This window comes from Dama dama, chromosome 4 (genome assembly GCF_033118175.1).
Source record: "Dama dama isolate Ldn47 chromosome 4, ASM3311817v1, whole genome shotgun sequence".
Taxonomy (NCBI): domain Eukaryota; kingdom Metazoa; phylum Chordata; class Mammalia; order Artiodactyla; family Cervidae; genus Dama; species Dama dama.
Window position 1 is genome coordinate 64,124,859 of NC_083684.1, and position 15,544 is coordinate 64,140,402.

At 39.3% G+C, this 15,544-nt stretch overlaps 1 protein-coding gene and 1 pseudogene across 1 annotated transcript; both read left to right on the forward strand.

Annotated features, from left to right (window-relative positions):
* Nucleotides 1-410: 410 nt before the first annotated feature.
* On the forward strand, nucleotides 411-1,352 carry LOC133055154 (vomeronasal type-1 receptor 4-like). The gene has a single exon (XM_061140605.1). It carries the CDS (start codon nucleotides 411-413, stop codon nucleotides 1,350-1,352), a length of 942 nt encoding a protein of 313 aa, XP_060996588.1.
* Nucleotides 1,353-10,860: 9,508 nt separating this feature from the next.
* On the forward strand, nucleotides 10,861-11,801 carry LOC133055155 (vomeronasal type-1 receptor 4-like; annotated as a pseudogene).
* The last annotated feature ends 3,743 nt before the right edge of the window (nucleotides 11,802-15,544 follow it).

The window sequence follows — 15,544 nt, forward strand, 5'->3', positions numbered from 1 at the left end:
CCTGGGAGGTTCCTCAAACCACTGTCTCGAGTAGCCCAATGGGATTCAGTCCTCACTCTGCACTAAGAAGCAGGTTTGACAAAGACTTAACCAGTCTGGGAGTAGGTTATACTCCTCTGTATAACTAAGGTCCCTTCAGTTCCTGCCTGATAAACTTGTGAAGAATGAAAACGTGATCACATGAGTATCTTCAGTGATTAATTTTACATATTAGTTCTCTTTAAATGTTATACATGAAATCCTTTAAAAGCTGCAGGTAACAGAAACACAAGAAGCAAATATTTCCAAGTGGGAACTATTGTTAAGTGGAGAATATTGGATTTCAGTTGACATGATGCATGTAACCCATGCCTCATATTCCCATGCAGGACATTCTAACTCAAAAGTACCACTGTCTGTGAAATGAAAGGATGGTCAGCAGCTTTTTCATGATAGGCATGATCATCTTAACACAGACCGTGGTTGGAATCCTCGAGAATTTCTCACTGCTTTGCAGTTATATCATCCTTCATTTCATGGGTTACAGGTTAAGGTCCATAGATTTGATCTTTAAGAACTTGATTGTGGCCAAATCCTTGGTCCTCCTCTCTAAAGGGGTCCCCCAGACAATGGCAGTCTTTGCGTCGAAGCATATTCATGGTGATGTTGGCTGCAAACTTCTCTTCTTTCTGCACAGAGTGGGGAGGGGAGTGTCCATCAGTAGCATCTGCCTCTTGAGTGTCTTTCAGGTGATCATGATCAGTCCCTGGAACTCCAGGTGGGCAGCATTGAAAGTAACAGCTCCCAAGTACGTGGTTCTCTCTATTTTCCTGTGTTGGATCCTGCAAATGCTGGTAAATGTCATTTTTCCTTTCAATATGACTGGCAAATGGAGTGATAAAAACATCACAGAGGAAAGATATTTTGGCTATTGTTTTTCTATTGTTACTGACAAAACTGACGACGCCTTGTATGCAGCATTGTTGTCATTCCCTGATGTTTTATGTTTGGGGCTCACGCTCTGGGCCGGCTGCTCCACAGTTCTCATCCTGTACAGACACAAGCAGAAGGTCCAGCACATTCGCAGGACTGACGCCTCCTCCAGGTCCTCCCCTAAATCCAGAGCTACTAAATTCATCCATCTCCTTGGGAGCACCTTTGTCTACTTTTATATTCTTTCCACCATCTTTCAAGTTCTTTTGGCTCTTTATGATCAGCCCAGCCAGTTCCTTGTGGACATGAGTATAATCACAGCAGCGTGCTTCCCAACTGTCAGCCCCTTTGTGCTCATGAGCCATAACTCCAGTGTACACAGGCTCTATTTGGCCTGGATAAGAAATGCAAAGTCCTCTACTATTATGAGAAAAGTGTGAATTTTATTTATTCATATAATGATCCATTGCCAGTTCATTTATTCACCCTCAGAATCCTAATTTAAATTTTGTATCTCAAGATATTATTATACCAGACATGCCAAGCATCTTCTTCAATATAAAGACCGATTAAAATATATTGTCATGAAATATGAATATATCAATGAAATTTTCTTGTAGAAATGGAGTTCAGATTTATGCAATAAACAACAAGTTTTGAAATGATGTGCATATTATAAAGTGTTCAAATGTGTCACTTTCAGTCTAACAAGACAATTTCCCAGAAATGAAGTAGGTATAGAATTATAGATAAAATTATACAAGAAAATGGACCAGTGTGTACAGTCGTCAGAAATAAATCTGAAGAAATTCATGTTCTCGCAGAGTAAAGAATACCTTGGTTATCACTCGACGGTAAAATCAGGTAAGAGTTTGGAAGCCAGTTACAAGTTTATAGTTAACATGGTTAAGAGAGATGGCAGTATTTATTAGAAAGAGTCTTGCAGGGAGATTAGCACATTAAAATATTTTCATGTAGAAATGAGTAGCTTGAAGTGAAGTACAATAAAAAACACATCGAAAGAAAACGATATTTCAGCAGATTTTTCAAACTGAAATATATTTGACACATAACATTGTGTAAATTTCAAGTGTAAGATTTGGTAATTTGTTACATGTAAATATTGTAACATGACTGCCATTACAACCACAAATCACAACGTAGAACTCTTCTTTTATGTTAAGTTTTTCATTGAATTATAGTTGATTTACAGTATTATAGTAGTGCAGAGGTACAACATTGTGGTTCAATATATAGGTTATATTTTGTTTAAAGCTATTATGAGCTATTGGCTATATTCCCTGTTCTGTAAAGTATGTCCTTGTAGTTTATTTAGTTTTTACATAGTAGTGTGTACTTCTGAATCTTTACTCTGTCTTGCCCCTTCCCACTTTCTCTCCCCTATGGTAAACACTAGTTTATTCTCTATATGTGAGAGTCTTTTTCTACATCATTATTTTCATCCATTTGTACTAGATTTAAATTGCATATGTCAAGTGATAATATACAGTATTTGTCTTTCTCTGTCTGTCTTAATTCACTAAACAAAATGATATCCAGGTCCATCTATGTTAGAAGCAGCAAAACTTTATTCTTAAGGGGTGAGAAATATTCCATTGTGTGTGTGTGTGTGTGCGTTTGTGTGTGTGTGCATGTGTGTGTGTGTGTGTGTGTGTGTGTGTGTGTGTATACTGAATTCATTAGTTAGTTTTCTGGTGGATACTTTAGGGTTTTCTGTATAAAGTATCGTTTATCTATAGTAGTGACAGTGTTACTTCTTCTCTTAGGTGTTGGATGTCTCTTATTATACTTTTGTCCAAATGCTGTGGCTAGGACCTCCACACTGTTAAACCAGAGTGGCAAGAGTGAGCATCCTTCTCTTGGGCCTGATTTTAGAGGAAAGAGCTTTCAGATATCCACCTCTGTGGATTTGTCATAAATAGCCTTTATTATGTTGAGATGTATTTTCTCTATGCCCATTTTTCTGAGAGTATGTACCATGAATCGGTGTTAGACTTTGTCAATGCTTTTTCTACATCTACTGACACAATCATGTGTTTCTCTTCCTTTTTTTAATGTGGTGCATCACATGGACTGATTTGTGGTTTTTTAACCATCCTGGCATCTCTGGAAGATTCCTACATGACAATCATTTATGATACCTTTTATAGATTAGTGACTTCTGTCTGCTAATATTTTCTTGAAAATTTTCTCAACCATATTCATCAAGAAAGTGATCTGTAATTTTCTGTAATGTCTCATTATAGTACTGATATCAGTGTACAGATAGCCTGATAAAAAACATTTAAGAGTGTTCCCTCCTCTTCAATTTTTGGGAATAGTTTAAGAAGGATAGATGTTATTTACTAAAATGTTTGATAGGATCACATGTAATACCTTCAGGTCCTGCATTCTTTTCTGGGAGGTTTTTGATTCAGTTTAGTTCAGTTCAGTCGCTCACTCGTGTCCGACTCTTTGTGACCCCATGAACTGCAGTACACCGGGCCTCCCTGTCCATCACCAACTCCCAGAGTTTTTCCAAACTCATGTCCATTGAGTCAGTGATGTCATCCATCCAACGTCTCATCCTCTCATCCCCTTATCCTCCCACCTTCAATCTTTCCCAGCATCAGGGTCTTTTCCAAGGAGTCAGCTCTTCACATCAGGTGGCCAAAATATTGGAGTCTCAGGTTGAACATCAGTACTTCCAATGAATATTCAGGACTGATTTCCTTTAGGATGGACTTGTTGGATCTCCATGCAGGCCATGGGGCTGTCAAGAGTCTTCTCCAACACCACAGTTCAAAAGAATCCATTCTTCTGTGCTCAGGTTTCTTTATAGTCCAACTCTCACATGCATACATGACTACTGGAAAAACCATAGCCTTGACTAGATGGACCTTTGTTGGCAAAGTAATGTCTCTGCTTTTTACTATGCTGCCTAGGTTCATCATAACTTATGGAACCAGTAAGAGACTTTATTTGTGGGACTCCAATATCACTGAAGTTGGTGATTGCAGCCATGAAATTAAGAGACGCTTGCTCCTTGGAAATAAAGTTATGACCAACATAGACAGCATATTAAAAAGCAGAGACATTACTTTGCAAAGGTCTATCTAGTCAAGGCTATGCTTTTTCTAGTAGTCATGTATGGATCTGAGAGTTGGATGTAAAGAAGCTGAGCACTGAGGAATTGATGCTTTTGAGCTGTGGTGTGGAAGAAAACTCTTGAGACTCCCTTAGACTGCAAGGAGATCCAACCAGTCTATCCTAAAGCAAATCCACCCTGAATATTCATTGGAAGAACTGATGCTGGCTGAAACCCCAATATTTGGGCCCTTATGAGAAGAACTGACTCATTTGAAAAGACCGTCATGCTGGGAAGGATTGAAGGCAGGAGGAGAATGGGACAATAGAGGTTAAGATGGTTGGATGGCATCACCACTGATCACCACTCTATGGACATCAGTTTGAATAAGCTCCAGGAGTTGGTGATGGACAGGGAGGTCTGCCTTGGTGCAATCCATGGGTCAAAAGGAATTGGACAAAAGATAAGACCACTAAATTTTGTGAGGGCATATCCCCTTATACTAGCTTCTTCCTCGTAAGAAACCATCACAGGAGGTAACGATTGCTCATAGTGTTGAAAACATATTGATAATGATATAACTAATAAATAGTTCTCCTCCCATGGATGTGACATCATCTGGGTAGTCATGTTATACTACATGGCAAGTGGAATTTTCAGGTCCATTAAGTTTACTCGTGAGTTGATTCAAGATAGGGAATTTTCCCTAATATCAGTGGGCCCAATGTAATTAGTTCAGTAGTTGCTCAGTCATGTCCAACTCTTTGTGGGCCCACGAGCTGCAGCATGCCAGGCTTCCCTGTCCAGCACCACCTGCCGGAGCTTGCTCAAAGTCATGTCCATCAAGTCGGTGATGCCATCCAAGCATCTCATCCTGTCGTCCCCTTCTCCTGCCTTCAGTCCTTCGGGGCATCAGGGTCCTTTCCAATGAGTCCATTCTTCATCAAGTGGCCAAACTATTGGTGCTTCAGCTTCAGCCTCAGGCCTTCCAGTCAGTATTCAGGACTGATTTCCATTAGGACTGACTGGTCTGATCTCTGTGTAGTTCAAGGGACTCTCAAGAGTCCTCTCCAACACCACAGTTCAAAAGCATCAATTCTTCTGTGCTCTGCTTTTTTGTGGTCCTACTCTCACATCCATCCACCACTACAGGAAAAACCATAGCCTTGACTAGATGGACCGTTGTCAGCAAAGTAATATCTCTGCTTTTTAATATGCTATCTAAGTTGATCATAACTTTTCTTCAAAGCAGCAAGCATCTTTTAATTTCATGGCTGCATGAACACCTGCAGTGATTTTGGAGACCAAGGAAATAAATTCTGTCACTGTTTCCATTGATTCTCCATCTATTTTACATGAAATAGCGGGACCAGATGCCATGATCTTTGTGTTTCACATCTTGAGCTTTAAGCCAGTTTTTTCACTCTCGTCTTTCACATTCATCCGGAGGTTCTGTAGGTACTCTTCACTTTCTGCCATAAGGGTGGTGTCATCTGCATATCTGAAGTTGCTGGCATTTCTCCTGGCAATCTTGATACCAGCTTGTGCTTCATCCAGCCTGGCATTTCGCATGATGTACTCTGCATATAAATTAAATAAGCAGAGCAACAATATACAGTCTTGACGTACTCCTTTCCCAATTTGGAACAAGTCCATGGCTCCATGTCCGTTCTATTAGTTCTTTACCTGCATGCAGACTTCACAGGAGGCAGGTCAGGTGGTCTGGTACTCTTATCTCCTGAATAATATTCCACAGTTTATTGTAATCCACACAAAGGCTTTGTTGTAGCCAATAAGGCATAAGTAGATGTTTTTCTAAAACTCTCTTGCTCTTTTGATGATCCAGTGGATGTTGGTAATTTGATCTCTGGCTCCTCTGCCTTTGCTAAGTCCAGCTTGTACCGCTGGAAGTTCTTGGTTCACATACTGTTGAAGCTTGGCTTTGAGAATTTTGATCATTACTTTGCTAGCCTGTGAGATGAGTGCAATCGTGTGGTAGTTTGAACACTCTTTGGCATTGCCTTTCTTTGGGATTGGAATGAAAACAGACCTTTCCCAGTCCTGTGGCCACTGCTGAGTTTTCCAAATTTGCTTTCGTATTGAGAGCTGCATGTTCACAGCATCATCTATTAGGACTTGAAATAGTGATAGGTTGTTGCTGAATGATAAGACTCCAGGATTCTTGGCCTCCAGAGGAGATTAATTCAATCCAGGGCCAGAGATGAGGCTGGATCGCTCAGAGCTTTTGTGTAATAAGTTTTATTAAAGTATAAAGGAGATAGAGAAAGCTTCTGACACAGGCATCAGAAGGGGGCAGAAAGAGTACCTCCCTGCTAGTCTTCAGCTGGATGTTATATAGTCACTAGCAGTCTTTTAATGAAATGAAATTATGTTGTAAAACTCAGAATGGCACCAGGCCCTTCATCCATAAACTGCATTTTGTGATAATCTTCGCACCAGATAATTCATCCCAGGCCATAAAAGGATTGACTTGAATCTTGTAGAAGGGCAGATTACCATACAAAGAGTTTCATTTACATAGATTAGGGGAACAATATCTGAGTATAACATACTGGTTTGTCAAGCAGGTTCTGAGCCACTTGGCGGATTGAAGACAGAGTCTGGGGTACATTAACATAGCTTAAGACAAACATTTCCATAAGAAAAATGTGTTGGTTGACTCAAGTTTTGAGAATAGTTAGTTTCAGGTGAAACCAGGTGTCATGGCACACAGCATTTTAAGAGAAGCCGCCTTTTAAATTTTTATAGAGAAGGAAAAAAATATCACCAGGATGTTTCCTCCTGCCTCTTAAGAGAGATAAAAATGTCTGGCACTTGCAGCCTATTTCCTCCATTTGAGGGCCCCTGGCCTTCCTGCCTGTTACCATCTCAATAGCTCATCTGGAATTCCTTTAACTCCACTAGCTTCCTTGATCCTGATGCTTCTTCAGGCCCATTGACTTCAGACTCCAGGATGTCTGGCTCTAGGTGAGTGTGAGTGATCACACCATCGTGGTTATCTGGGTCACGAGATTTTTCTGTATAGTCTTCTGTGTATTCTTGCCACCTCTTCTTAATGTCTTCTGCTTCTGTTAGGTCCATGCCATTTCTGTCCTTTACTGTGCCCATCTCTGCATGAAATATTCCCTTGGTATCTCCAATTTTATTGAAGAGATATCTACACTTTCTCATTCTATTGGTTTCCTCTATTTCTTGGCATTGATAGTTGAGGAAGGCTTTTTATCTCTCATTGTTATTCCCTGGAAGCCTGCATTCAGATGGGTATAACTTTCCTTTTCTCCTCTTCATTTCTCTTCTCTTTTTTTCTCAGCTAATTGTAAGGCCTCCTCAGACAACCATTTTTTTTTTTTTTGCCTTTCTTTTTCTTGGGGGTGTTCTTGAACACTGACTCCTCTACAATGTCACCTACCTCTGTCCACAGTTCTTCAGGCACTCAGTCTATCAGATCTATTCACATGAAGCTGTTTGTCACTTCCACTGTATAATTGTAACAGATTTGATTGAGGTCATACCTGAATGGTTAGAGGTTTTCCCTACTTTCTTCAATTTCAGTCTGAATTTGGCAATAAGAAGTTCATGATCTGAGCCACAGTCAGCTCCTGGTCTTGTTTTTGCTGACTGTATAGAGCCTCTCCATCTTTGGCCGCAAAGAATATAATCAATCTGATTTTGGTGTTGAGCATCTGCTGATGTCCATCTGGTGTAGAGTTGTCCCTTGTGTTGTTGAAAGAGGGTGTTTGCTATGACCAGTGCGTTCTCTTGACGAAACTCTGTTAGCCTTTGCCCTGCTTCATTTTGTACCCCAAGGCCAAAGTTGCCTGCTACTCCAGGTACCTCTTGATTTCCTACCCTTGTATTCCAGTCCCCTATGATAAAAAGGACATCTTTTTTGGTGTTAGTTCTAGAAGGTCTTGTAGGTGTTCATTGAACCATTCAACTTGAGCTTCCTCAGCATTGATGGTTGGGGCATTGACCTGGATTACTGTGATATTGCATGCTTTGCCTTGGAGACGAACAGAGATCATTCTGTCACTTTTGAGATTACACCCAAAGACTGCACTTTGGCCTCTTTTGCTAACTATGAGGGTTACTCCATTTCTTCTAATGGATTCTTGCACATAGTAGTACATATAATGGTCATCTGAATTAAATTCGCCCGTTCCAGCCCATTTTAATTCACTGATTCCTAAAATGTCAATGTTCACTCCTCCCATCTCCTATTTGACCACTTCCAATGTCCCTTGATTCATGGATCTAACATTCCAGGTTCCTATGCAATACTGTTCTTTGAAGCATTGGACTTTACTTCCATCTCCAGTCACATCCACAGCTGGGCATTGTTTTACTTTGGCTCCATCACTTTGTTCTTTCTCGAGTTATTTCTTCTCACTCTTCTCCGGGAGCTGGAGAGCCTCATGTAAATCCATGAAGTCGAATCATGCCCTCACACCATACATAAAAATAAACTCAACATGGCTCCAAGAGTTAAATAGAAGACATGACACCATAAAACTTCTAGAAGAGAACATAGGCAACACTTTCTCCGACATAAATTGCAGGATCACCCTTGGAGTCCCAGGATCAAACAGACAGACTCTTACAGTTTCTATTACATTTATGTTTGCCTTCATAAAATACAACAGCCTGGGAGGTTTAAACATAGATAGTTTTCCCAGTTTTTCACAGTTGTGGAGGCTAGAAGTACATGATCAAGATGTCAGTGTGTTTGCTTTTTGTGAAGCGTCCTACTTGCATTTCAGATTTTCTTTCAATTTTGCACTGATGCACTGGGTTTTAGTGGCATATTGTTTCCTCTTCAGGATGCTCCTGAATTAAGTACTTGATAAAATAATTGAGCCATCAGATCTACATGCTTTGATTCATAACTGTTTTCAAACCATCACACTTTTTTCTATTTATTTGTTTGGCACCCAATTCCTATCACAGGGTTCAATAATAATAAAGTATATTTCCTACAAAATTTCCATAATACCTGGCATTGAATTATGACAATAAGTCTAACTTAATATGAGTTGTTCTTATATCAATGAGTTCTTGATGATGTTCCTCCTTTTCCTCTTGTCTCTTTGAATATACTTCCCAGGTATTTTGTCTCATTCCATTTCTTTACCAATACTTTCATTGACGGTTCCATTCAATGGTTGAAGGTGAGGAAAGTACTAGTATTAGGGCAGAGACTCATCTCAGGGAAGTGAAGAATCCAGAGGGATGCACATGTTTTGTGTCAGTCCCTAATGTGTGTGATTTCAGCATTTCTTCCTCGTGAGACCATCCACTTCAGGGATCATGGAAAAGAAAATGCCTGTCAAGTACAGCCAGTTGTCTCCTAAGGCTGCTAACTAGAAACTTGTAATTGTTTCCAGTAATTAACAACTGAGAGAAAAGTTTCCAGAAATGTTCTCAGCTCCCAAGCCTGCATTCCCATCGCTGCTGCAGGTGAAAGGATAATTGCTGTTTTGACGGGAGGGGAGGGGAGCACAGCGTCTCAAACCCATTTATCAGGATCTGGCTGCCTCCCTCCCACATGCATACTGGGTATAATGACCATCGCACCGAGCCCGTGTCCTGGCAGCTGGAAGGTATGTTTGTTGTACTTTCGTCTGAGCAGCAGTCTGTGAGAGAAAGGCGGGTCAAGATTCTGGGTAAGTGATCACATCACAAACTGACACCAAAACCAATTTTTTGACATTCTAACAAATCTAGTATGTCAGTTTATGAGAGACATGAGAATCCACTTTAAAAGTGCCAAATTTTCCTCTCTGTCTTGTATGTTAATGTCAACTGAAAATATTAATTCATTGCTAATATATCACTGGGCTCCGACAATAACGTACTGATTCAGCATACGAATGGACAATAATAATTTGTTTTGTCTTAAACTGTTTTATCACATGCTAGTGTTTTATGCCCTAATGTTTATTGCCTACATATGATTATTCAAACATTTCTGTAATACATGTTATTTTACGTGTGTTTCTGTCAAGGGAACCAAAGAGTCTTTCTGTTGCCATCCGCACAGTGAGACATTCTCATCTTCATGACATTGCCTTCTCATGAGGCAGGCTTCTGCTGTATTCTAATGTCGGCAGTGATGTTCATGTGTTAAGATGCTAAGACTTAATTCATAATACATGGTACCATAGAATAAAGCTTTACAAATATATGGAATCATTTTAATTGAAAATTAAAAGATACCACAGATAGAAACAGAAAAGCTGTGAAATCAAAATCCAATATAGATCTGGTTTATTATATGCCTGCAAGTAACTGGCTGTTTGGCATGGCTGGTGATCAGTGCAGTCTCTTTCTTGTTTTTGGCCGTGCATCAAAGTTCATGAGATCTTAGATCCTGGACCAGGCATTGAACTTGGACCCTCTGTGGTGGAAGGCAGGGTCTTAATCAGTTAAGCACCTGAGGTGTTCCTCAAACCACTGTCTTGAGTATCCCAATGGGATTCAGTCCTCACTCTGCACTAAGAAGCAGGTTTGACAAGTAATTAACCTGTCTGGGGGTAGGTTGCACTCCTCTGTATAACTAAGTTCCCTTCAATTCCTGCCTAATGAATTTGTGAAGAATAAAGAAGTGATTACATGAGTATTTTCAGTGATTAATTTTACATATTAGTTCTCTTTAAATGTTATACATGAAATCCTTTAAAGGCTGCTGATAACAGAAACACAAGCAAATATTTCCAAGTGGGAACTATTGTTAAGTGGAGAATATTGAATTTCCGTTGACATGATGCATGTAACCCATGCCTCATATTCCCATGAAGGACATTCTAACTCAAAATTACCAGTGACTGTGAACTGAAAAGATGGCCAGCAGCTTTTTCATGATAGGCATGATCATCTTAACACAGACCATGGTTGGAATGCTGGGGAATTTCTCACTCATTTGCAGTTATATCATCCTTCACTTCTTGGGTTACAGGTTACGGTCCACAGATTTGATCCTTAAGCACCTGATTGTGGCCAACTCCCTGGTCCTCCTCTCTAAAGGGGTCCCCCAGACAATGGCAGTCTTTGCGTCAAAGCATATCCACGGAGATGCTGGCTGCAAACTTCTCTTCTTTCTGCACAGAGTGGGGAGGGGAGTGTCCATCAGTAGCATCTGCCTCTTGAGTGTCTTTCAGGTGATCACGATCAGTCCCTGGAACTCCAGGTGGGCAGCGCTGAGAGTAACAGCTCCCAAGTACGTGGTTCTCTCTATTTTCCTGTGTTGGATCCTGCAAATGCTGGTAAATGTCATTTTTCCTTTCCATATGACTGGCAAATGGAGTGACAAAAACATCACAGAGGAAAGAGATTTTGGCTACTGTTCTTCTATTGTTACTGACAAAACTAGAGACACCTTGTCTGCAGTATTGCTATTATTCCCTCAAGTTTTATGTTTGGGCTCATGCTTTGGGCCGGCAGCTCCATGGTTCTCATCCTGTACAGACATAAGCAGCGGGTCCAGCACATTCGTAGGACTGACGCCTCCTCCAGGTCCTCCCCTGAGTCCAGAGCTACTAAATTCATCCTTCTCCTCGGGAGCACCTTTGTCTGCTTTTATATTCTTTCCTCCATCTGTCAAGTTCTTTTGGCTCTTTTTGATCAATCCAACTGGTTCCTTGTGGACATGAGTATAATCACAGCAGCGTGCTTCCAGGCTGTCAGCCCCTTTCTGCTCATGAGCCATAACTCCAGTGTACACAGGCTCTATTTGGCCTGGATACGAAATGCAAAGTCCTCAACTATTATCAGAAAAGTGTGAATTTATTTCTATGATGATCAATTGCCAGTTCATTTATTCACCCTCAGAATCCTAATTAAATTTTGAATCTCAAGATAATCTTATACAGGACATGCCAAGTATCTTCTTCAATATAAAGACCAATTGAAATATATTGCCATGAAATATGAATATATCAGTGAAGTTTTCTTGTAGAAAAGGAGTTCAGGTTTATGCAATAAACAACAGGCCTTGAAATAATCTGCATATTATGAAGTGTCCAAATATGTTCTTTAGTCTAACCAAATAATTTTCCAAGAGATGAAGTAGGTATGGAATTATAGATTAAAGTATACATGAAAATGGATCAATGTGTACAGTAGTCAGAAATAAAATTGAAGAAATTAATGTCCTTACAGAGTAAAGAATACCCTGGTAAGCACTCAAAGGTAAAATCAGGTAAGAGTTTGGGAGCCAGTTAAAAGTTTATAGTTAAAATTTTTCTTTCTTTTTCCTTTATTTATATTAGTTGGAGACTAATTAATTTACAATATTGTGGTGGTTTTTGCCTAACATTAATATGAATCACTCATGGATTTGCATGTGTTTCTCATCCTGAACCCCACTCCCACCTCCCTCCCACCTCCCTCCTGGGGTCATCCTAGGGCACCAGCCCTGAGCACTTGTCTCATGCATCAAACCTGGACTGGCAATCTGTTTCACAATTGATAATATACATGTTTGAATGCTATTCTCTCAGATCATCCCACCCTCACCTTCTCCCACAGAGTCCAAAAGTCTGTTTTATACACCTGTGTCTCTGTTTCTGTCTTGCATATAGAGTTATCATCACCATGTTGCTAAATTCCACATATCTGCCTTTGTATACTGTATTGGTGATTTTCTTTCTGGCTTACTTCACTCTCTATAATGGGCTCCAGTTTCATCCAGCTCATTAGAACTGATTTAAATATTAAGAGAGATGGCAGTATTTATTAGAAAGAATCTTGCAGGGAGATTAGCACATTAAAATATTTTCATGTAGAAATGAGAAGCTTGAAGTGAAGTACAATAAAAAACACGCCAAAAGAAAACTATATTTCAGCAGATTTTTCAAACTGAAATATATTTGACACATAACATTGTGTAAATTTAAAGTGTAAGATTTGGTAATTTGTTACATGTAAATATTGTAATATGACTGCCATTACAACCACATATCACAACGTAGAACTCTTCTTTTATGTTAAATTTTTCATTGAATTATAGTTGATTTACAGTATTATGGTAGTGGCAGAGGTACAACATTGTGGTTCAATATATAGGTTATACTTTGTTTTAAGCTATTATGAACTATTGGCTATATTCCCTGTGCTGTAAAGTATGTCCTTGTAGTTTATTTATTTTATACATAGTAGTGTGTACTTCTGAATCTATACTCTGTCTTGCCCCTTCCCACTTTCTCTCCGCACTGGTAAAGACTTGTTTATGCTCTATGTGTGAGAGTCTTTTTCTACTCCATTATTTTCATCCATTTGTAGTAGTTTTAGATTGCATGTGTCAGGTGAAAATATACAGTATTTGTCTTTCTCTGTCTGATTTAATTTACTAAACAGAATGATATCCAGGTCCATCTATATTAGAAGCAGCAAAATTTTATTCTTAATGGGTGAGGAATATTCCATTGTGTGTGTGAGTGTGTGTACTGAATTCATTAGTTAGTTTTCTGGTGAAGATATTAGGGTTTTCTATATAAAGTATCGTTTCTCTATAGTAGTGACTGTGTTACTTCTTCTCTTAGGCTTTGGATGTCTCTTATTACATTTTTGTTCAAATGCAGTTGCTAAGACCTGCACACTGTTAATCCAGAGTGACAAAAGTGAGCATCCTTCCCTTGGTCCTGGTTTCAAAGGAAAACACTTTCAGATATCCACCTCTGTCTCTCTTTCTTGAGATATGGATTGTCTCTTGACCTTTTGACCATCGTTAATTCTTTGTTCCCTTGGTAATAGTTGCTGTACGTTTACTTTTTTGATCTTTATCATTGTCGAAAGAAATTCCTTGTAAAACAGTCTACATATACTCACAAAAAGATCATTAAAGCACCTTTGCTCCATCAGAGCTTAGGTCCCCATGCCTTTTTTCTCTCTCTATATATATATCGATTAAAGGATCACAAAAAGTGGCACCCAGAACAGGGACTCTGGTATATGTGGCATTTCAGACGGAGTGACTCAGGGCCTATTGAGGTCAGTAAGTACTAAGACATGGGACAAATGGCGACAAAGCTCCCTCATTTCTCTACTTAACTTCAAATGGCAGGAAAGCCCCATCATCTCTCTACTTTACTTCACCATTTGTTTAAAGCTCAGGGACTTTTGGTTTCACACCAAGAAATAGAGGCTTGCCTTTAATCAATGATTAATTGTAATCCTTGGTTCCCTGATAAAGACAGTTTTGATTTAGAAATTTGGCACCGGGTCAAAGAAAATGTTGAATGAGCCACCAAAAACAGATAAAAATATTCCAATCGATTTCTGGCCCCTATGGGCTCTCTTTAAAGCTGTAATTCTGCCATTTCAAGGTAACTTCTAGCTCTCCTAATATTCGACAACAGACAGAACACTTATTATATGAATATAAATTAAATGATAAAACTTTACAAAAGGCCCAATTAGAACAACATAAGATATTATAGAATTTTCCTACAAGACCTGCCTCGGCTGCTCCAAATGCTCCTCCTCTGCCAGCAGGCAGAAATCCAAAAGTCTCTCCTTCACTAGAACCTAGTGATTCTAACAACGAGTCTCCTGAGACACTTTTTGACATCAAAACTGGTGATCCTTTTTTAGATAATAATGATAAGTCCTTAGTACAGACTCATATTTGCAAAAAAATCGGTATGTACACACTTTCCTCCATGACAGAAGCTCTCTGAATTACTGGCTTTGCTATCACAAGTCTCTGAACCTGATGGTTTCTCCGCCTTTCCAGTTTTAAGAAATCCTGATGCTCAAGGGCACATAATACCTCAATATTAAGATATTTGTTTATTTTTACAGGATACAAATGAAAAAGGCTGTAACTGTGTATGGCCCACATTCACCTTTTACTAAAGAGCTTCTAAATGCTGTGGCATCTTCTATTGGAAACTTTATTCCCTATGATTGGCGAATTCTAGTAACAGCTCTCCTTAAACCAGGAGAATATCTTCAATGGACAATGTGGTTTCATGATATAGCCAGAGATCATGCTAACAAGAATGCCCAAGCTGGCACTCCCAAAACCAAATGACTTTTGAAATGTTAACTGATACCAGAAAACTTGATGTCATAGAAGCTCAAATACAATGCCCTTCCTTGTTGCATGAACAATTAAAGACAGTGGCCCTTGAAACTTGGGGTCGAATTACTCCTCACGGAGAGCCTACAGGTAGCTACACCAAAATTTTACAAAAACCTAATGAAAATTATGCTGATATTTTAGCTAGATTAGAAACTGCTATTTCCCATACTGTAATTGGAGAAGAAGTCAAAAAACAGCTAGAGAAATGACTTGTTTATGAGAATGCAAATCAGGAATGTCAAAGAGCTATCACTCCAATTCACGAGACTGGGACTATTATATATGAAGGCTTGTCTCAATCTAGGATCAGAAATTCAGAAGATGCAAATGCTAGCTGAGACAACGGCTGCTGTCTTTAGAGAGGAAAATGAAGGATGCTTTACATGTAGAGATAAAAACCATTTAAAAAGGGACTGCCCTAAGAGGGTTAATAAACAAAC